This window comes from Trachypithecus francoisi, unplaced genomic scaffold (genome assembly GCF_009764315.1).
Source record: "Trachypithecus francoisi isolate TF-2019V2 unplaced genomic scaffold, Tfra_2.0 Lachesis_group20, whole genome shotgun sequence".
Lineage (NCBI taxonomy): Eukaryota > Metazoa > Chordata > Mammalia > Primates > Cercopithecidae > Trachypithecus > Trachypithecus francoisi.
In genome coordinates, this window is record NW_022681466.1 from 42,894,416 (window position 1) to 42,917,091 (window position 22,676).

The window sequence follows — 22,676 nt, forward strand, 5'->3', positions numbered from 1 at the left end:
TTCTAAGAAGTTCCCAGGTGATGCTGCTGCTGCTGGCACCAGCATCACCTGGGAACTTCTTAGAAATGCAAGAAAAATCTCAGGCCTCCCTCCAGACCTACTACTCAGGAACTCTAGGGATGGGGCCCGGTGGGCTGTTGCAGCAAGCCCCCTAGTGATCCTGACACACGTTGAAGTTTGAAAACCCTTGCTATAAAATATGTGTCTCATAAAACTAAGTTGCTAGCTTACATTCAATAAACATTTACCTAGCATGATCTTGGCAGTTCAAAGAGGAATGTGCCAGAAACCAAGCAAAGAAGAAAAAGAAATAAATGGAAATGGAAAGTGATCTACTCAGAAGCCACAAAGTTGAGGGAAGAGGTTTACAGAGTGGAATTTGGCCCAAATGATGCCTGAGTAAGTATGTAAAGGGGTCTCAACTCTGGCTACCCAGCAGAACAGCAGGACTGTGTGTGCAGCTCTCAAAGTGGGTACACAGGGTAACCTGCAAGTTCTGGGTAGATCTAGCACCTGGATTGTTAAAAGTTGCATAGACGGCCAGCGTTCATACTTTCTGCTTGTTTGTACAAAGTCACTCTTCTAGAGTAATTGTTGTAATATTGCTAGGCAAGGAGGCAGGTCTGATAAGATTTGATGAAGTGATGGCTCTTAGTCGCCAATAAGAGGCTTTCGTGGAGTGGCATGTCACAGCCAGGGAAGGCTCAGCTCTGTGATCTTCGCCTGCCTCACTTGGGGGACCAGAAGGCAGCTTGTCCTGGAACTGCCTCATTCACAGAAGGCCCCAGTGAGTACAGAAACTGCACATTAAAGGGAAGAGTAAGGAAAATAAGATGGCGAATCCTCAAAACTTAAACAAGATTACCTTTTTATTTATTTATTTATTTTTGTAGAAATGGGGTCTCACTTTGTCACTCAGGCTGGTCTTGAAGTCCTAGGCTCAAGCAATTCTCCCATCTCAGCCTCCCAAAGTGCTGGATTTACAGGTGTGAGCCACCCACCCCAGCCAGAATTACCACTAAAAAAAAGAAAAAAGGTGAAGATGGTAAATTTTGTTGTGTATATTTTACCACTGTGATCCAGCATTTCCACTTCTGGGTACACACCCTAGAGAATTGAAAGCAGAGTGTTGAGCAGGTATTTGTACAATCCTGTTGATAGCAGCACTACTCACAATAGCCAAAGGTGGAAGCAACACAGGTATCCATCAGTATACGAATGGATGAACAGAATGTGGCACACATGCACAATAGGATATTACTCAGTCTTCAAAAGGAAGGCAGTTCTAGCCAAGCATGGTGGTTCATGCCTGTAATCCTAGCACTTTGGGAGGCCTAGGCGGGCGGATCCTTTGAGGTCAGGAGTTCGAGACCAGCCTGGCCAACATAAAACATGATAAAACCCCGTCTCCACTAAAAATACAAAAATTAGCCAGGCGGCGTGTGCCTGTAATCCCAGCTACTCAAGAGGCTGAGGCAAGGCCGGGCACAGTGACTCATGACTGTAATTCCAGCACTCTGGGAGGCCGAGGTGGGTGGATTGCCTGAGCTCAAGAGTTTGAGACCAGCCTAGGCAACATGGTGAAACCCCATCCCTGCTAAAATACAAAAGAAATTAGCTGGGTGTGGTGGCATGTACCTGTAGTCCCAGCTACTCAGGAGGTTGAGGCAGGAGAATTGCTTGAACTCAGGAGGCAGAGGTTGCAGTGAGCCAAGATCATAACACTGCACTCCAGCACTCCAACACTCTAGCCTGGGCAACAGAGCGAAACTCCATCTCGAAAACGAAAGAAAAGAAAAAGAGAGCGCTCCAGAGATGGATGGTGGTGATGGTTGCAGAACAATGTGAATGTACTTAGCACCCCTAACTGTACACTTAAAAATAATTAAAATGGGCCTAGCACGGGGGCTCATTCCCATCATTTGGGAGGCTGAGGTGGGAGGATCGCTTGAGCTCAAGAGTTTGAGACCAGGCTGGGCAACATGAGAAAAACTCGGTCTCTACAAAAACTACAGAAATTAGCCAAGCCTGGTGGCTGCACACTTGTAGTCCCAGTCACTTGGGAGGTTGAGGAGGGAGGGTCACTTGAGCTCAGGGGTCAAAGGCTGCCATGAACTGTGATTGTGCCACTGCACTCCAGCCTGGGGGGCAAAAGCAAGACACTGTCTTAAAAACAACAACAAAAGATTGGCTGGGCGCGGTGGCTCTTGCCTGTAATCCCAGAACTTTGGGAGGCCGAGGCAGGCAGATCACTTGAGGTCAGGAGTTCGAGACCAGCCTGGCCAACATGGTGAAACCCCGTCTCTACTAAAAATACAAAAATTAGCCGGTCGTGGTGGTGGGTGCCTGCGGTCCCAGCTACTCCGCGGGCTGAGGCACAGGAACCACGTGAACTCAGGAGGCGGAGGTTGCAGTGAGCCGAGATCACACCACTGTACTCCAGCCTAGGTGACTGAGACTCAGTCAAAAAAAAAAAAAAAAATTAAAACGGTAAATTCTGTTCTGTACGTTTTACCACAATTAAAAACAAAAAGGCAGGGTGGGAGTGGAGCTAAATGAGGCTAGTTTAGGGTGGGAACCTGGGCACAGGAAGCACGTCACTTCTGGTCGGGGGAAGGGAGAAGACTGAATAACAAGTTGTGAACTGGGCAGCTGTGACACGCGCATCTTGTCACCTTGTCACCAATTTCCTGCCGGGGATCCCAGAGCCACCCTTGTTGGAGCCCACAGGGGTAAGGTCGAGCTTCTCACTTTCCCTCCAGTGAAGCTTGGCGGCATGGGAAGAATTTTGGCAGTGTCGAGGTCTGAGTTTTAGTGCGTTCCCCTTTCTGGGCGTCAGTTTCTCCCTGGTAAGTACAGGGGCTGGAGAATCCCCAGCACTCCTGTGGCTCGACATCCGGTCCTCCGTGAAGCTCCCGGCCTGCCGGGTCTCCGAGCTCATGCACTTGCCCTGGCGCTCCTTTCCTGATTTGTCTCCGCTCTCTCCTTCCTCTACTCTGCCATCTTGTTGGCCGATGTAGAAATGTGGGGCTGCCTCCTTATTTAGGGCTATGATCTGGACCATCTGAGCTGAAGCAGAGGGGAAGGGACAGTCCCTGTTCTCCCCGGCAGGCGCAGTGGGTTCATAATGAATCTCAGTCGCTCACATCCTACCTGCCTCGGTTTGAGGGGTCTTTCCTAACCCATGGCTCCCATTCCCATGAAGCCTCTTCTTTCTAGGCATGTAGAAAGGTCCTTTTTCCCTTTTATTATTTTTTGTGAAATTTACTACGTAACACATAAAAAGCATATGTAACATACATATCATCATACTGCTCAGTAATATACCAAACACCCCCAAGCTGCCACTCACTCAGCACAAGGATGGAATATCACCAGACTGCAAACACCACTTATCTGCCTTTTTTTATTATTATTTTTTATTTTTTGAGATGGAGTTTTCATTCTTGTTGCCCAGGCTGCAGTGCAATGGCTCAATCTTAGCTCACCGCAACCTTCACCTGCTGGGTTCAAGCGATTCTCCTGTCTCGGCCTCCCAAGTAGCTGGGACTATAGGGGTGCATGCCACCATGCCCAGCTAATTTTTGTATTTTTAGTAGTGACAGGGTTTCACCATGTTAGCCAGCATAGTCTCGATCTCTTGAGCTCGTGATCCACCCGCCTCAGCCTCCCAAAATGCTGGGATTACAGGTGTCGGACACTGCGCCTGGCCACCACTTGTCCACTTTTATGCTACTTGCCTCCCACCCACAGCTATCCACCGTCTGGAATTTTGTGTTTATTGTTCTCTTGATTATTATTATTATTATTTTTTGAGACGGAGTCTCGCTCTGTCACCCAGGCTGGAGTGCAGTGGCGCGATCTCGGCTCACTGCAGGCTCCGCCTCCCGGGCTCACGCCATTCTCCTGCCTCAGCCTCCCGATTAGCTGGGACTACAGGCGCCCGCCACCACGCCCAGCTAACTTTTTGTATTCTTTAGTAGAGACGGGGTTTCACTGTGTCAGCCAGGATGGTCTCGATCTCCTGACCTCGTGATCTGCCCGCCTTGGCCTCCCAGAGTGCTGGGATTACAGGCGTGAGCCACCGCGCCTGGCCTCTCTTGATTATTTTTAAGTGCTTTATTACATATGCATATCTATGTATTTATTTACTGAGATGGGGTCACACTATATTGCCCAGGCTGGAGTGCAGTGGCTATTCACAGGCATGATCATAGCACACTACAGTATTGAACTCCTGGGATCCAGTGATCTTCCCACCTCGGCCTCCTGGTTAGTTGGGACTATAGTCTTGAACTGCTACACCTGGCTACCCTATTTATTTTTATTTGATGAAACAGTTATATAGCATTACTGTGTGCTAGGCACTGTTCTAAATGCTTTAAAATATTTGCTTATTTTATTTGTTTAATCTGCACAAAAACCCTATGAGGAAGGTACTATTATTGATTCCATTTTGCAGATGAGGAAATTGAGGCACAGAAAGATTAAGTGATTTGCTCAAGGTCACACAGATAGTAAGAAGTAAGGCCGGGCACGTGTGGCTCACGCCTGTAATCCCAGCACTTTGGGAGGCCAAGGCGGGAGGATCACAAGGTCAAGAGATAGAGATAGAGACCATCCTAGCCAACATGGTGAAACCCCATCTCTACTAAATATACAAAAATTAGCTGGATGTGGTGGCATGCGCCTGTAGCTTCAGCCATTCGGGAGGCTGAGGCAGGACAATACCTTGAATCCAGGACGTGGAGGTTGCAGTAAGCCGAGATCGCGCCACTGCACTTCAGCCTGGGCGACTGAATGAAACCCCGTCTCAAAAAAATAAAAATAAAAGAAGTAAACACAAGGACATGTCTGGTTCTTAGTGTGACAAGTGTTTCTAGGGCATACATCTAAGAATGGAATTGTGAGTTACAGGGTATAAGAATATTGAATTTACAAGATAATGCCTAATTATCTCCGAGAGCACCAATATATGCTCTCGTCAGCAATTAGAAGTGTGCCTATTAACCTGTGGCCTCTCCAACAATTGGTCTTGTCAGATTTCTTAACTTTTGCCAATCTAAAGCATATAAAATAATATATGTCCCATTGTAATTTTAATTTTAATTTCCCTGGCTACTCCTGAGCTAAAGAATCTTTTCACTTCTTTAGACATGCCTCCTTTTCTTTGAAATGTTTCTTTGTGTCTTTTTTTTTTTTTTTTTGGAGACAGAGTCTCGCTCTGTCACCCAGGCTGGAGTGCAGTGGCACCATTTCGGCTCACTGCAAGCTCCACCTCCTGGGTTCACACCATTCTCCTGCCTCAGACTCCCAAGTCACAGGGACTACAGGCGCCCACCAGCATGCCAGGCTAATTTGTTTGTATTTTTAGTAGCGACGGGGTTTCACCGTGTTAGCCAGGATGGTCTCGATCTCCTGACCTCGTGCTCCACCCACCTCGGCCTCCCAAAGTGCTGGGGTCACAGGCGTGAGCCACCATGCCCAGCCTATTTATTTGTGTCCTAGTCAAAGTTACCAGTTGTTGATTTTATTATTGACAATTTTGAGGTCTTGCCCCAAGGATATGGATATACTCTCCTATATTTTCTTATGAAGATTTTCTTTCACATATAAATCCTTAATCTAAATGGAATTGATTTCTATAGTTGGTGTGAGATAGGGATACATTTCACCCCTTTTTTCTCCATATGGTTAATCAATTGATCCAGCATCATTTAATAGACACTTCTTTTATCCAGTGATATTCTATGTTATCTTTGCATCAAAGTTTCAAACAAGTGTAGGTGTATTTCTGGGCTCTTTATTCTGTTTCATCAGTTAATTTGCCTATACCTACACTAACCCCATATTTTACAGAAAGTCCTAATATCTAGCAGAGCAAATCCCTCTCCTTATTCATTTCCTTTAGGAGTGTCTTAGTTCTTTTGTTCTTCCGTATAAACCTTAAAATCAGCGTTCAGTTTCCATGAACAACCCTATTGGGGTTAATTGGAATTGCACTGACCCTGTAGATCAGTTACAGAATAATTTACATCTTTATAACATTGAATTTCCTATCCATGAACATGTGTTATCTCTCCATCTATTTAGATTGTCTTTAATATTTTTCAATAAAGTATTGTAATTTTCTTACTATAGGTCTTGTAGTTCTAGGTTTTGTTAGTTTTGTAGCTCTACTTTTTTGACTGTTGTAAATGATGTATTTTTTAAATTATGTTTTTGTATGTTACTGATACACACAAGAACAACCAATTTTTGAATATTGATCTTTTAGCTAGTTGCCTTGCTAAAATCTCTAATTACTTTGAATCATTTGCTTGATGATTCTTTTGGATTTTCTACCTAGGTAGTCATACCGTATACAAATATTGATGGTTTTGGTCGCCCTTCCTTCCTTCCTTCCTTTCTTCCTTTTTTCCCTCCTTTCCTTTTACTGCAATGTATAAGACCTTTGGTACAATATTAAACAGAGGCAGAAATCATAGGCATCTTTGTCTGTTCCTGATTTTAAAGGAAGTTCTCCTAAGATTTACTCATTAAAAACAATATGTAAGTTTGTGTAAGCTTTCTTTATCAGGTTGAGAACATTTCCTTCTAATTTGCTAAGAGCTTGTATCATAAAAGGGTGTTGAATGTTGTCAATTTTTTAAATCTGTTGATATTATCATATTTTTTTCTTTTTAAATCTATTAATGTACGTTTTAGTTTGGGCTCCTTTTGCTCTAAAGCAAAATCCTTTGTTCCAAAGCAGAGGCTGGAGCAAGGACTTAGATTCAGATAGGTTATTTGAGAGGTGATTCCAGGAAGCAGGGAGTGAAGGAGCAGGGAAAACAGACAGGATGGAAGGAAAAGCCCATTTAAAGGAGGGTGACTGATGTTGCAGCTGTAGACGATGGAAGCTTGTTCTGCTGAGACCTCTGACAAAACTACAGGATGTCTCCCAGAGTTGCCCACTGGCAAGAAGGAGGCTGGAAAGTATATCCACCGGCTCCTGTTTCCGCATGGGGTGAGGATCACATTCTAGGAACCTTAACTCTCCCACACTTCTGGGAATCACTAGCTGGCAAGTAAATTGTTCCTAAAGCATCGAAGAAGACCCTGAGGCAAAAAGCAAAAAGAAGCTTGGTATAAGTTTGGGAGTAGGTGGAGGGGCACTGTCAGCTTAAAGGGAGTCTAGGCTTGCACAAAATTATCCACTGTAGGGACAGCTGAAATCAGCAGAGGGCAGAAGTGGTATGACACAGAGTACCAAAGTCTACTATTACCAACATAATAAATAATGTTTATAGACATTTCGTCTGTTGTTAAACTATCCTTGCATACCTGAGACAAACCCAATTAGAACATGATGTCTTTTTTTTTTACACTGTCAGATTTGATTTACCAGTATTTTTCTTATAACTGTTGCATTTATAGTCATGAGTGAAACTGGCCTCTAACGTTGCTTTCTCTTCTTGCACTTGTCTTGTTTAGATATTAATGTTACACTGGCCTCATGGAAAGGGTTAACGTTTTCATTTTTTCCATTCTCAGAAAGAGTTTTTATAAAATTAGAATTACTAATGAGGCACAGTGCTGTGTGCCTATAGTCACAGTTACTGGAGAGACTAAGGCAGGAAGATCTCTTGAGCCCAAGAGTTTGAGACTAGCCTGGGCTATATAGCAAAACTCCATTTCTAAAAAACTAAATAAATAATAATAATTTTTTTTTAAAGAGTTACCCTTACTTGAACTTCTGCAAAAACCATCTGGACCTGGTATTTTCTTCATGGGAAGATCTTTAAGTTGTTGATTCAAGTTTTTTTGTTTTATTTTATTTTTTTCTTGGAGACACGATCTCACTTTGTTACCTAGGCTAGAATACAGTGGCATAATCTCAGTTTACTGCAGCCTCAACCTCCCAGGCTCAAGCTATCGTCCTAACTCTGCCTCCTGAGTAGTTGTGACTACAGATGTGTGCCACCACGCCAGGCTAATTTTTGTATTTTTTGTAGAGATGGGTTTTGTCATGTTGCCCAGGATGGTCTCAAACTCTTGGGCTCAAGGCATCTTCTCACCTCAGCCTTCCAAAGTGCTGGGATTACCCGTGAGCACTTTCATGGGATTATCCATGAGCTACCACACCCTGCCCTGATTCAATTTCTTTAATAGTTGTTAGAACCATTTAGGCTTTTTATTTCTTCTTAAATAAGTTTGGTAAGTTATATTTTTCTGAGACTTGATCTGCTTTGATTCCTATGTTGTAGCCTAACGTTTTTATAGTCTTCTTTATTTTTCATTGTGTAAAATACACATAACATAAAATGTACCAAATAACCATTTTTAAGTGTACACTTCAGCAATTAATGTTAAGTACATTCTCATTGTTTTGCAGCCCATCTTCAGAACTTTTTCCATCTGGCAAAACCAAAACTAAACGCATTTAAAGGATTCTCGTTTCCTCTCTTCCACAGCCCCTGGTGACTACTGTTTCACTTTCTGTTTCCATAAATTTGTATAGTTTTCTTTCTTCTCATGTTTATGTTTCCATTTACATTCCTAATCATGTTTACGCGTGCCTTCTTTTTCTTTATATATCGATTTCACTGGAGACTTGCCTATCCTATTGAGTTTTGTAGGGAAGGGTTTTTTAAAAAACATTTTTTATTTTAATAGAGAGATAATATCTCACTATGTTGCCCAGGCTGGTCTCAAGCCCCTGAGCTCAGGTGATCCACCCGCCTTGGCCTCCCAGAGTGCTGGGATTATAGGCATGAGTCACCACGCTTGGCCATCAGACTTTTCTTTTTTTCTTTCCTTCCTTCCCTTTCCTTCTCTTTCCTTCCTTCCTTCCTTCCTTCCTTCCTTCCTTCCTTCCTTCCTTCCTTTCTCTCTCTCTCTGTCTCTCCTTTCTTTCTCTCTTTCTGTCTCTCTCTCTCTTCTCTCTTTCTTTCTTTCTTAGATGTGATCTTACCATGTTGCCCAGGCCTGTCTCAAATTCCTGGGCAGGGGCAATCCTCCTGCCTTGGCCTCCCAAAGTGCTGGGATTACAGGCATGAGCCACTGCATCTGGCCCAGAGTCATTTTGTAATACAAGCATTCAAGGCTATAGATTTCCCTCCAAGCACAACTTTTGCAGCCTCGCAGAAATTTTAACATGGTATTTTCATTATCATTCAATTTTAGGAATTTATAAATGTGTCATTATGATTTCTTCTTTGACCAATGCATTATTTAGAGTATGTTTTTAAACTGTCAAATATATAAGGATTTTAAAACTCATCTTCTTGAAGAATTTGTATTCTCTACTTTATAGATGCAGTTCAAGAATTTACAACACTGATTTTTTTTTCTGTCTGCATCTCGTAATTAAGAGACATATGTTAAAATTTCCTCTTGTGATTGTGGTTTTACCTCTTTACAGTTCTTTCAAGCTAGGTGCTTAGAAATTTAGAACTATTGTAGCTTCCTGGTGAATTGACCCTTTATTCTAGGTACTCACTCTATCCCTAATATATGTTTTTGTCTTTAAATTCATCTTTGTCTGATATAAACATAGCTTCCCAAGCTTTCTTTCGATGTTTGCCTAGTATATCTTTTCATCCTTTGACTTTCAACCAATTCCATATCCTTATGCATGAGGTGTGTCTCTTGTAAACAACAAGCAGCATAGAGCTGAGCTTTGTGTTTTAGCATTATTTTTTTCTTTTTTGAGATAGGAACTCACCTTATCACCAGGCTGGAGTGCAGTGGCACGATCTTGGCTCACTGCAACCTCCACCTCCTGGGTTCAAGCGATCCTCCCACCTCAGCCTTCCAAGTAGCAGAGACTACAGACACACATCACCACACCTGGCTAATTTTTGTATTTGTATTTGTAATTTCTTGAGACAGAGTGAGACTCTGTTGCCCAGGCTGGAGTGCAGTGGTGCGATCTCAACTCACTGCAATCTCTGCCTCCCCTGTTCAGGCAATTCTCATGCCTCAGCCTCCTGAGTAGCTGAGACCACAGGCACATGCCACCATGTCCAACTAATTTTTGTATTTTTAGTAGAGAGTGGTTTCACCATGTTGGCCACACTGGTCTCGAACACTTGACCTCAGGTAATCCACTCGCCCCAGCCTCCCAAAGTGCTGGGATTACCGGCACAAGCCACACTCAGCTTTCTTCTTAATTTTTTTTAAGGGTTGTTTGGATTGTTTTTATACATTTTTAAGCCTCTCCAGTAGTTTAGAATTTATATACTTTATCTGTACTGGTCTTCCTTGAAATTTTACATGCTCTTTTAATATTTGACAAAAATTATAGAGTCACTATTCAGCACACATGAGGGGATCGGTTTCAGAACCCTCCCAACAGATGCCAAAATTTGAGGATGCTCAAGTCCCTAATATAAAACTGCATAGTGTTTGCATATAACCTACACACATCCTCCTGTATACTTTAAACTACCTCTAGATTATTTAGCACACCTAAGACAGTGTTACACATCACTTCATTCATGTGGATTCAACAGTACTTGGTGTGCAGCAAACCCAAGTTTTGCTTTTTGAGATGCTGTGTAAACTTTTTAATACTTTTTTTTTTTGGCAGAGCCTGGCTCTGTCGCCCAGGCTGGAGTGCAATGGTGTGATCTCGGCTCACCGCAACCTCCGCCTCCCTGGTTCAAGTGATTCTCCTGCCTCAGCCTCCCAAGTAGCTGGAACTACAGGCATGTGCCACCACACCTGGCTAATTTTTGTATTTTTAGTAGAGATGGGGTTTCACCATGTTGGCCAGGCTGGTCTTGAACTCCTGACCTCAGGTGATCTGCCCGCCTCAGCCTCCCAAAGTGCTGGAATTACAGCCTGAGCCAATGCGCCCTGCCAATATTTTTTATTCTTGGCTGGTTAAATTCATAGATGTGAAACCCATGGATACGGAGGGTGATGGTATATATCTATATATACATGGTGTTGTGACATATGCATACATTGTGAAATGGCTAAGTCAAGCTAATTAACATATGAATTCTTTCACATAGTTACCACTGTGTGGTGAGAACACTTAAAAATCTATTCTCTTAACAATTTTCGGCCAGGCGTGGTGGCTCACACCTGTAATCCCAGCACTTTGGGAGGCCGAGGTGGGTGGATCACCTGAGGTCAAGAGTTCAAGACCAGCCTGGCCAAAATGGTGAAACCCCATCTCTACTACAAATACAAAAAAAAAAAAAAAATTAGCCATATGCGATGGTGCACGCCTGTAGTCCCAGCTACTCAGGAGGCAGAGGCTGGAGAATCACTTGAACCTGGGAGGCAGAGGTTGCAGTGAGCCGAGATTGTGCCATTGCACTCCAGCCTGGGCAATAGAGCAAGAGTCCGTCTCAAAAAAAAAAAAAAGAAAAGAAAAGAAAAAGAAAAAAAGAAAAGGAAAGGAAACAATTTTCAACTTCACAATACAATGTTATTATAGTCACCATGTTGTATAATGGATCTCTTAAACTTTTTCCTCCAGTCTAACTGAAATTTTTAACTATTTGACCAACATCTCTCACAATCCCTCCCCTTCTCTCACTCCCTAGTAGCTGTCATTCTACTTTCTGATTCTATGAGTTTGATTTTTTAATTCCACCTGTAAGTAAGATCATAAAGTATTTGTCTTTCTTTTTTTTCTTTTTTAATTTTTATAATTCTTTTTCTTTTGAGACAGAATTTTGCTCTGTCGCCCAAGCTGGAGTGTAGTGGCACAATCTCAGCTCACAGCAACCTCTGCCTCTTGAGTTCAAGCGATTCTCCTGCCTCCACTTCCTGATTAGCTGGGATTACAGACATGCACCACGAGGCCCTGCTAATTTTTACATATTTAGTAGAGATGGGGTTTCACCATGTTGTCCAGCCTGGTTTCGAACTCCTAACCTCATGTGATCCACCCGCCTCGGCCTCCCAAAGTGCTAGGATTACAGGCATGAGCCACCTTGCCCAGCCTAAAATTTTTAAAATAATAGACACAGGGTCTCACTATGTTGCCCAGGCTGGTTTTGAACTCCTGGGCTCAATCAATCCTCCTGCCTCAACCTCCCAAAGTGCTGGGATTACAAGTGTGAGCCACCATACCTGGCCAGTATTTGTCTTTCTATGCCTGTCTTATTTTACTTACCATACTGTCCTCTAGGTTTCTTCATGTTGTCAAAAATGACAGGATTTCCTTCTTTTTAAGGCTGAATAGTATTCCACTGTGTATATGTATTAGATTTTCTTTATCCCTTCATCCACTGTTGGGCACTTAGTTTGATTCTATATCTTGTCTATTGTGAATAATGCTGCAGTGAACATGGGAGTGCAGATATCTCTTTGACATGCTGGTTTCATTTCATTTGGATATATGCCCAGTAGTGGGATTGCTGGATCCTCTGTAGTTGTACTTTTAATTTTTTGAGGAGCCTCCATTCTATTTTCCATAATAGCTGCACTAATTCACATTCTTCCTAACCGCATGTAAGCATTCCTTTTTCTCTACATTCCCATGAACACGTTTCTCTTTTTAAAAAGTATATATTTTTTTAAGACAGGGTCTCCCTATGTTGCCCAGGCTGGTCTCAAACTCCTGGGTTCAAGGGATCCTCCCGCCTCAGCCTCACAAAGTATTAGGATTACAAACAGGAGCCATCATGCCCAGCTGTCATCAACACTTATCTCTTGTCTTTTTGAAAATAGCCATTCTAACAGGTGTGAAGTGATATCTCATTGTGGGTTTAATTTGCATTTCCTTGATAATTAGTGATGGTGGGCACTTCTTAATATACCTCTTGGCCATTTGTATGTCTTCTTTTTTTGAGACGGAGTCTCGCTCTGTCACCCAGGCTGAAGTGCAGTGGCGTGGTCGGCTCACCGCAACCTCCGCCTCCCAGGTTCAAGCGATTCTCCTGCCTCCGTCTCCCGAGTAGCTGGGACTACAGGTGCACGCCACTACGCCCGGCTAACTTTTTGTATTTTTAGTAGAAACGGGGTTTCACCGTGTTAGCCAGGATGATCTCCATCTCCTAACTTCATGATCCACCTGCCTTGGACTCTCAAAGTTCTGGGATTATGGGTGTAAGCCACCGTGCCTGGCCCATTTGTATGTCTTCTTTTGAGAAATGTCTACTCAGGTCCTTTGCCCATTTTCGTTTATTTTTTTCACCTTTCTCTTTATTCTGACAACATTATATGGCATTAAATAAAGTCCAAGAGACATTGGGCTGGTCTGTGCCCATTTTTAAATTGTGGGGTTTTTTTCTTGCTATTGAGTTGAGTTTCTTATATATTTTGGATATTAGCCCCTTATTGCATGTATGGTTTGCATATATTTTCTCCCATTCCTTATATAACTTAAAATGTGTCCTCCTCCTAAACATTCCAAGTTAGAATCTTAGAATGCTTTAACTCCAATCCTTCCTTATATATTCTTACCCAGTATTTTAGTTTTGAACTTCTAAAAACTTCTCAAAATAAACATTATAATTATTAATATTACCATTATTGTAAACAATATTTGTTTGCCATTTTATTTTCTTGCCCTTCCTTGCATAGCAAACTGTTCTATAATCATTTTTTCTTCTTGTTGAAGCACATTTGTAAATGTTCATTTAGGTATTTGGGGGGATAAATAAACCTTTTGTTTATCTGTTTTTGTTAACTTTGGTTCTTGAAAGATGGCTTTGCTAGGTACACAATTCTAAGTTAATAGTTTTGTTTTGTTTTTTTTTAAATTTCAAACAAGAAAGGCAAGTCATTGGATTAGGACCCAGTCACAGTTTAATCCTTTCAAAGCTCTGTGGGAGAGCTTTGTGGCTCTCCGGGCGTCGTGGCGGGCACCTGTAGTCCCAGCTACTTGGGAGACTGAGGCAGGAGAATCGCTTGAACCTGGGAGGTGGAGGTTGTGGTGAGCCAAGATTGCGCCACTGCACTTTCTAAACTGAGACTGTAATCTCCCCTCCCCTCAAAAATTCTCTCATGTTTTCCAGAACTATCTTAACTCCTCCCGTTTTATAGCCCCCTTCCTTGAGAAACTTAGGGATCCAGAGAGCAAAACAGGAGACATTTCATGGTGAAAACAATTTTCCAGGAAGGACCCCAAGTTTCTTCTCTCTTCTACATCATGGTTAGTTTCCTTTATTCCTGTGTTACAGGACCAACAGGTATGTATGCCCACTGCTGTGCAGCAACAGGCCAATTATACTGACACAGCAGGGTTTGCTGCAGAGAAAAAGGTTAATGATCCCAGGGTGCCAGGTGAGGAGATTGGGAAGACCATCAAATCCATCTCCCCAAAGAGTTCTGGGCTGGGATTTTAGAGGAGATTGTGGAGGGCAAGAGGCCGGTAAACTGGGGTCAATGACTGGTCAAGGTAAGGGGATAAAATCATCTGAATATGGAAACTGCATTCTTTTGTGAGTCAGCTCCTCATGGGGTCCTTCAGGCCAGCTGGTATCAATTGGGTCCCTCAGACTGGCTGGCATCAGTGGGGTCCTTCAGACCAGCTGGCATGAGTGCTTTCACTGGCATGCAGGCACTGAAAGAATATCTCAAAGAGAAAAGTTAACATTTTATAATGTTCAAGCTGTTACCTTTAGAGCAGTTAAGGGAACTCTAATCCTGTGACAGAGTCTGCATAATTCTGGGGCAATAGGCACTGAGCAACTATGAGGAAGCAGGTCAGAGAGCATGCTGACCTAATGATTAACGTTGAGTGTGCTGCAAGCTCTTTTCCTGTTCTGTCCTGGACATTTTGTAGGGGAAGCCTCACAGTAACTCTCTGTATACAAGGACCCATGTCCAGTCCTGACTCCCACGGTCCGATTTGAAGGGTCAGAACTTTCCACTGTGTTCAGCCTGGAAAGCTCTTTCACTTCTGCAACACGAGTCCTGAGTGAACACAGAGTCATCGCCTGGCACCTAACCCAGCCCACCACCCATCAGAGTCCACCCCTTACCCCCACAACCAGCACTTTCCCCATAACAACTCTAGATCACCTTCCATCTTGGGTTAAGGGCACCTCCTACACTGAGTTGATTTTCCTTCCTTTCAACTTCTTCAGTTGTGGGGCATGAGCACACACAGTTGCTGGCTCATGTGCATCTAGTGTTAGGACTAGAAAGGGAAGGGTGTGTTCCTACCGGCTCTGGTTCAGAAAGTCCCAGGAAAATCTCTGCTCAGAGGTGGGCAGATCACGAGGTCAGGAGTTCAAGACCAGCCTGGCCAGCACAGTGAAACCCTGTCTCTACTAAAAATACAAAAATTAGCTGGGCGGCCGGGCACGGTGGCTCAAGCCTGTAATCCCAGCACTTTGGAAGGCCGAGACGGGTGGATCACGAGGTCAGGAGATCGAGACCATCCTGGCAACACAGTGAAACCCCGTCTCTACTAAAAAAATACAAAAAACTAGCCAGGCAAGGTGGCGGGCGCCTGTAGTCCCAGCTACACGGGAGGCTGAGGCAGGAGAATGGCGTGAACCCGGGAGGTGGAGCTTGCAGTGAGCTGAGATCTGGCCACTGCACTCCAGCCTGGGCGACAGAACGAGACTCCGTCTCAAAAAAAAAAAAAAAAAAAAAAAAATTAGCTGGGCGTGGTGGTGGGCGCCTGTAATACCAGTTATTCAGGAGACTGAGGCAGGAGAATCCCTTGAACTCAGGAGGCGGTACTTGCAGTGAGCCAAGATCGCGCCACTGCACTCCAGCCTGGGCGACAGAGCGAGACTCCGTCTCAAAAAAAGAAAACTTCTGCTCAGGCCTAACTCCAAGTGCCCATCCTGGAGGAGTAAGGTACCATGATTGGCCTTATTTACATTATAAGGTCAGCCTTGTGGCCTTGGGTAGCAGAGACTTTAGCAGTAGCGGGAGGAAGAAGCTGGGCAAACAAAAACAATAAATGCTTAGGACCTAAAAATAAAAACAGCCTTTGCCCAAGCTTGTTTAGGACAAACTCTCTCATTTATTCACTAATCCATGCATGCATGCATCCATCTACCAATTCAACAGTGATGAAGCACCTACTGCGTGCCAGGCAGTGTCCTACACTGGGTGGATGTAGCAGTGCATGGGATTCAGCTTCTGCCCTCATGGCTGATGGGCCAGTGAGGAGGCAGGGAGGTTGATGTGTTAACGGTTAGAAAGCAGTAAATATTTCTAACAAATAGATGGTCACATGCCCCGTGTGTCCCAGCCAAGCAAGGCCTGCCCAGGAAGGATGGGAGACATCACAGGAGGAGATGGGGGGTGGAAACTGGGACCCGTGCTTTCGGGGAGGATGTTGGACTGCAGAGGCCTTGCTTGAAGAGGGAATCAGGCTTGCCCTGCTGTGTGTGCCGGCGGGATTCCCAAGCACTGTCCCTTCCAGAAGCTGTTTGGAGCACTCCAGGTGTGGATCACCCCACCTTCCCCCAGTCCCTCACAGCGAGGAAGGCCTCAGAACCTTCCTTTGGCCTTCTGCTGTGTTGCTTTTCCCTCTTGAGGGTCTCCTGGGAACCTGGCTCCTAACAATCCTCTTCTTGCGCCTGCTAGGGTGGGTTTCAACAGTCACCATGGCAGGCTATCATTCATAGTGACTTCATTTTTTCTAGGTATGTGACCTTGAACAAGTCACTTAACCTTGCCGTGCCTCAGTTTTCCCATCTGTAAGATGGGGACGGTAACAGTACCTGCCTCACAGAGTTAGGGGATTAATTGGTTAATATTTATAGAATACTTGTGACAGTGCACGACTGAATATTTACTATTATTATTATTATTGCTGGTAAGTAGTAAGTAAATGTTTACTATTATTATTATTGCTGTTGTTATTGTTATTATTATTCTGACTCAGTGGAGGACTCAGAGTCTCCACTACAGCAATGTCCCCATCCCCACCCTTTTGTCCCAGTCCCTGGAACCACCTCCTCAGCCCCTGGCTTGGGTTTCAGAAGTGTTTCCTGCTCTCAGGACTTTGCTGGCCCTACATGAAATCAGATTCCTCCAGGCTGGGGGTGAAGCTCCACCCTGTTCTCCTTTTCTTTGCTGGCCCCAGGCCCCGCCTCTTCCTCCCTGCATCATTCCAAAGTCCAGCGACCGTGTCTGTGTCCAGGGACGTCCCTGGGTCGAGGCTAACAATGGCAGTGCTTGATGGTTGTGCATAGTAGTAACCGCCTTTGACCTCAGCAGCGAGGGAAGGCCAGGACCTCACCCTGCCCTCCCACCCCAGAATGGAGCTTGGCTGAAGCCCTGATGATTCTGGGGCACCCCTTTGGAAAGGCCCCATCGGGGGTTCCCCTGAGAAAGCAAGAAGACTTGTTCTTTCCCTGCCTGGTTGCGAAAGAGATCTTAGGCAGAACTGGGGGATCAGACTGTGTGGCAATCCCCCAGGAAGGTCCTCTCTTCCACTGAAATCCCTCCCTTATACCTGCTCACTGCTTCTGGGGATTCCTCCCTAGGAATAAACTGAAACACCTCAGGCCCCAATCCTCCCAGCCCAAGGCTCCCTCCTGGCGGGAGGGAAAGGGGAGGACATCAGGTAGGCCAGGAAATGGAGGCCATGGTTTGGGAGTGTGGCTGCCGCCAGGCTGGACCTCATTCTCTGTCTGTGCCTGGGTTGCTGGGGACTACTATGGGATGCATTTCCTGAGGCTCTGGGCCTCCAGTTGGCCCTGAATCAGCTGAGTCAAGATCAAGTCTAGGTTGAAAACTGAGTGGGGGCCAGGCGTGGTGGCTCATGCCTGGAATCCTAGCACTTTGGGAGGTCGAGGCAGGCAGATCACCTGAGGTCAGGAGTTCAAGACCAACCTGGCCAACATGGTGAAACCCCATCTCTACTAAAAATACAAAATTAGCTGGGCGTGGTGATGCGCTCCTGTAATGTCAGCTACTCTAGAGGCTGAGGCAGGAGAATTGCTTGAATCTGGGAGGCGCAGGTTACAGTAAACCAAAATCATGCCATGGCACTACAGCCTGGGGGACAAGAGTGAGACTCCATCTCAAAAAAAAAAAAAAAAGAAAAGAGAAAACTGAGTGGGATATTAAGGTTTATGCAGACTTGGGCCAGGCATTTAGCAGGAGAAGTTCAAATTCCCGTCCAGGCTTCCTTAGAAATGCCCGAGTCACTGTCCCCTTTTGCTATGGTGACTGCGTTTCCTGGACAGGTCCTGCCTTTGGATGGTTGCCTCATAGGCGTGACTCCAACAATGCATCCCATGGGATTTGGGGTTCCCCAGATCTGGGGCTTGTAGGCCTGACTCCCCTGTGCACACATCTCACACACACACACGCATGCGTGCACCCATTGCTTGCCCTGCCCCTTGCACAGCGAGCCAGCAAGGAGGACTGGGTTATGCACTGCTTATCAGCGGCTTCCCAGCTTCCTCTGCCTGGATTCTTGGAGGCCTGGGGTCCTAGAACCAGCTGGTGCACGTGGCTTCCCAAAGATCTCTCAGATAATGAGAGGAAATGCAGTCATCAGTTTGCAGGAGGCTGGGGATTCTGGGCCGTGGTCAGACCTGCGCTCTGACCTGCGCCCTCCGTCTCCCTCCAGGCAGCCCTTGGCTGGTCCCGGCACGCCCGTGGACACCGCCAGAGATGAACTCTTTTGGTTTCGGAACCCTGACCGTGGCCCTCTTTGCCCTGGTCTGCTGTTCAGGTAAGCTGGGTTTCTGGGGTTTCTGATTTGGCACATGCCAGCTGAGAGGGTGGGGGTGCCCCGTTCCCTGTGGCTTCAGGTGGAAGAGAAGGCCCAAAAGTTACTAAGGTTGTTGGGTTTGTTTTGTTTTAAGACAGGGTCTCGCTTTATCACCCAGGCTGGAGTACAGTGGCATGATCATGGCCCACTGCACCTTCCTGGGCTCAGGTGATCCTTCCACCTCAGCCTCCTGAGTAGCTGGGATCACAGGTGAGAGCCACCATGCCCAGCTAATTTTTGTATTTTTTGTAGAGACGGTGGGGGCTGGTCTTGAACTCCTGGACTCAAGTGATCCACCCACCTTGGTCTCCCAAAGTGCTGGGATTACAGGCATGAGCCACCATGCCCAGCCTACTGAGACTTTTTAATTTTTTTTATTTTTACTATAGACAGGTTCCTGCTCTGTTGCCCAGGCTGGAGTGCAGGGAGTGATCATAGCTCACTGCAGCCTCCAACTCCTGGGCTCAACAATCCCCCTGCCCCACTCTTTGTACTGCTGGCCCCCTTCCCCCAGATCACTGCCCCTGCGTATCTGCAGAGCGTGGCACGCCCCTGCATGCCTTTGCCCAGGAGTCACCGTCTGGGTGAGGCCTTCATGGAGCACAATATTTAAAGTGGCCTCACCCTTAAAATGCCCTCACCCCCACTTTCTCACGTTTTCCTTTCTCGGCACTTTCCCCCCATCTGACCGGCTGGGTGCTCTGCCTGTCACTGTTTACTGGAGCTCCGCCAGGGCAGTGTTTGGTCTACTTTGATCACTGCTGTATCCCCAGAGCCTGCTGCTTTGGACATAGCAGGTGTTCAAAAAGTGTTTGTGGAAGAAAGGAAAGGAGGGAGGGCCACAGAGGGCCCTCTGTGGGAGGGCTTCGTGGGGGAGGGGACATTCGAGCTGACCTTAAAGAGTGAGTGGGATCCCGCTCCATGGAGATGGAGCACAGCCTGAGGAAGACTACTCTGGAGCTGATGGGCAGATGGGCTGGAGGAAGGAGAGCCAGAGGCGGGGTGTCAGCTGGGGGGCTGGAGGAAGGAGAGCCAGAGGCGGGGTGTCAGCTGGGGGGCTGGAGGAAGGACAGCCAGAGGTGGGGAGTCAGCTGGGGGGTGGCCTGCTGGTCTAGCCGGGGCCATGACACCTAACAAGGGGAAAGTAGCAGCAGGGCCCCCAATGACCTTTCCTCTTCAGCCCCTGACCCAGGAGCCAGACTGCCTCAATGGACAGCTCCACTGGAGGGTGGGGGGCGGGGGTGACACCACTGCCCAGTGTTTCTGGTCTTGCAGGATCTGATGAGAAGGCATTCGAGGTACATGTGAGGCCAGAGAAGCTGATAGTAGAGCCCAAGGAGTCCCTCAAGGTCAACTGCAGCACCACCTGTAACCAGCCTGAAGTGGGTGGCCTGGAGACCTCTCTAAATAAGATTCTGCTGGCCGAACAGGCTCAGTGGAAGCATTACTTGATCTCAAACATCTCCCATGACACGGTCCTCTGGTGCCACTTCACCTGCTCTGGGAAGCAGGAGTCAATGAGTTCCAACGTCAGCGTGTACCGTGAGTGGCTGTGCGGCGGGGCCCTCCTCTCCCCTGGGGCAGAGCCTGTGTCTACTGAATGCACACAGAGCCCCTCTGTGCCTGCTCCTAGGCACTGTCATCGTGGGCCTTGCCTCCCTGAGCTCCTGGGGTAACAAGGGGCAGGACCAGGCCTGCTGCCATTTCAGACACTGACAACCCACGTTTTGAGTCTTGCTTAGGGGAGGACAAGCCAACCAAGGGTTAGCCATATCCAGAAGTCATTCCCAACATAGCTGAGTCACCAGCGCACCCCATGTCCTATACCAAGTAGTGGGGTCACCACCCGGGGAGCTGGGCCTGTCCACCTCATGACAAGAAGGTTGAGGTGTTGCCCAGGGCTTTTATCTTCCCCTCAGGGCCCACGGCAAATGTGTGGCCATCACACTCCACCTGCACATGAGCCATGGAAACCTTCCAGATGGGCCAGGATAGGATCTCTTGGTGCTAAGGGTATCACCTGGGTCCATTCCATCACCAGCTTCAGTGGATCAATGAACAGAAAAACGTCTTAAATCCAACATATTTTCCTGGGGTGGGAGGTGGGGTGAGTGGAGGTGAAGTATTCTAGTTCAAAAGAGAATCCAGGGCACCCCCTCAGGTGGTTGAACACGTGAGGAATCGTGCTGGCCATGGCCCTGACTCTGGAGAACCTGGGCAGGTCTGGCTCTGGGCCCCGCTTCCTAAGTGAGGAACTTCACAGCTCAGTTCCCCGAGTGCCCAGTTCCAGCGAGCACGCCCACCTAAGTCTCTCTCAATGTGATCACCCGACTGTTTAATTTTTGAAATTTGTATTTCATTTCTGAAGGAGAAGAGACAGACCCAAACTTTTATATCTTTCCAGTTGGCTGTACAATTTCTGAACCTTGTCCTTGTAGATGCCTGGTCACCGGAAATCAACATGTCTGTAAAACTACCATGCAGTCCAGTCTCCATCCTCAACCGCCGCCCTCTTCCTCTCTGCACTGGAGCTGGCCAGGCCACCTCCTCCCCGACCGTGGAACACCATGGTGACAGGAGATGGCCCTGGCCAGGGGGAGGCTGCTGGGGCTGCACCCCCATCCTGACCGGACCTCCCTCCTTTGTCCCCTGCAGAGCCTCCAAAACAGGTCTTCCTCACACTGCAGCCCACTTGGGTGGCCGTGGGCAAGTCCTTCACCATCGAGTGCAGGGTGCCCGCCGTGGAGCCCCTGGACCGCCTCACCCTCTTCCTACTCCGTGGCAATAAGACTCTGCACAGTCAGACCTTCGGGAAGGCGGCCCCTGCCCTGCAGGAGGCCACAGCCACATTCAGCAGCACGGCTCACAGAGAGGACGGTCACCACAACTTCTCCTGCCTGGCTGAGCTGAACTTGACGTCTCGCGGTGGCGACGTCTTTCAAAAACACTCAGCCCCGAAGATGCTGGAGATCTATGGTGAGGGGGGCCCCACGGATGGAGTTGGGAGTAAGAAGCCACTTTCAGCCCCTTGGGGGAAGAAAAATCTCAAGCCCCACTTGGGAAACAAACACCCAGGCGCCCACCCTTCACCTGCGGCTTCCCCCTTACTCTCCCTCTTCCCTGAAGTTCTTTCTGCGTCCCCAGCTTGAACCTCCACTGTTCCAGAGGTTAGGAGAGGTCAACTAGTTCCTCGGCCACCATCAAGTCCCATGACCTTGACTGCTCTCCCTGGCCTTGGCTGCCCTCCACAATGAGAAGCTTGGCCTGATCGCCTCCCCTGAGGTACCCAGAGCTCTGCTGCTCAGTGACTCTGGGCGGCCGGCACATTCCCTGTCCTCAGGGAGCTTGGCATGAAGTTCACTCAGCTGTGCCCAAGAAGGGGTTTGGCTGGGACCGTGCCACCCTCCAGGCCATGGTGTCCAGCAGCTACACACTGGTCCCAGGGCTGCTGACAAGGGACATCTGCCCTCACAGCCTCACAGAAATTCAGCTGGTAGCCTGGGTCCTGGGCCACCTTTTTTCCAGATAATAATTTTAATTTAGACACCATTCACCACACATGTCTACAACCTGGGGTGACTGCAGGATGGATGATGGGCGGCGGGGGCTGGGGGGGCTTCCTTTTAGTTCCTGATAACTGGGATCACAGGACGTCTAAGACCCTTGCCCCCTCCCTGCCCAGAGCCCGTGCCGGACAGCCAGATGGTCATCATCGTCCTAGTGGTGTCAGTGTTGCTGTTCCTGTTCGTGACATCTGTCCTGCTCTGCTTCATCTTCAGCCAGCACTGGCGCCAGAGGCGGACGGGCACCTACGGGGTGCGAGCGGCTTGGAGGAGGCTACCCCAGGCCTTCCGGCCATAGCACACATAAGTGGCATGGCCACCGCTATGGTGGTCACTGGAACTCAGTGTGACTCCTCAAGGTTGAGGTCCAGCCCTGGCCGAAGGACTGTGACAGGCAGCAGAGACGCGGGACATTGCCTTTTCTAGCCCGAATACAAACACCTGGACTTAGCCCTGTGCCCACAGTG

At 47.1% G+C, this 22,676-nt stretch overlaps 1 protein-coding gene across 6 annotated transcripts; it reads left to right on the top strand.

Moving 5' to 3' along the window:
- Window positions 1-2,616: 2,616 nt before the first annotated feature.
- Window positions 2,617-22,660, top strand: ICAM2 (intercellular adhesion molecule 2). 6 transcript variants are annotated; one of them, XM_033183982.1, is made up of 6 exons: window positions 2,617-2,732; window positions 18,503-18,607; window positions 19,922-20,188; window positions 21,085-21,216; window positions 21,302-21,622; window positions 22,329-22,660. In XM_033183982.1, the coding sequence occupies exons 2-6, from the start codon at window positions 18,547-18,549 to the stop codon at window positions 22,505-22,507; spliced, it is 960 nt and encodes a 319-aa protein (XP_033039873.1). In that variant the 5' UTR covers window positions 2,617-2,732; window positions 18,503-18,546; the 3' UTR covers window positions 22,508-22,660. The 6 variants fall into 6 exon arrangements, with proteins under 6 accessions (XP_033039873.1, XP_033039877.1, XP_033039878.1 ...); XM_033183983.1 differs by lacking the exon at window positions 22,329-22,660 and adding an exon at window positions 21,812-22,269 and having other exon boundaries at window positions 2,621-2,849; XM_033183981.1 differs by having other exon boundaries at window positions 2,625-2,849.
- The last annotated feature ends 16 nt before the right edge of the window (window positions 22,661-22,676 follow it).

Coding starts and splice junctions, on each gene's coding strand:
- ICAM2 (XM_033183982.1), top strand. CDS start 18,547: ATGAACTCTTTTGGTTTCGGAACCCTGACCGTGGCCCTCTTTGCCCTG. Junction 18,608..19,921: donor TGCCCTGGTCTGCTGTTCAG/GTAAGCTGGGTT, acceptor CTGGTCTTGCAG/GATCTGATGAGAAGGCATTC. Junction 20,189..21,084: donor TTCCAACGTCAGCGTGTACC/GTGAGTGGCTGT, acceptor TTGTCCTTGTAG/ATGCCTGGTCACCGGAAATC.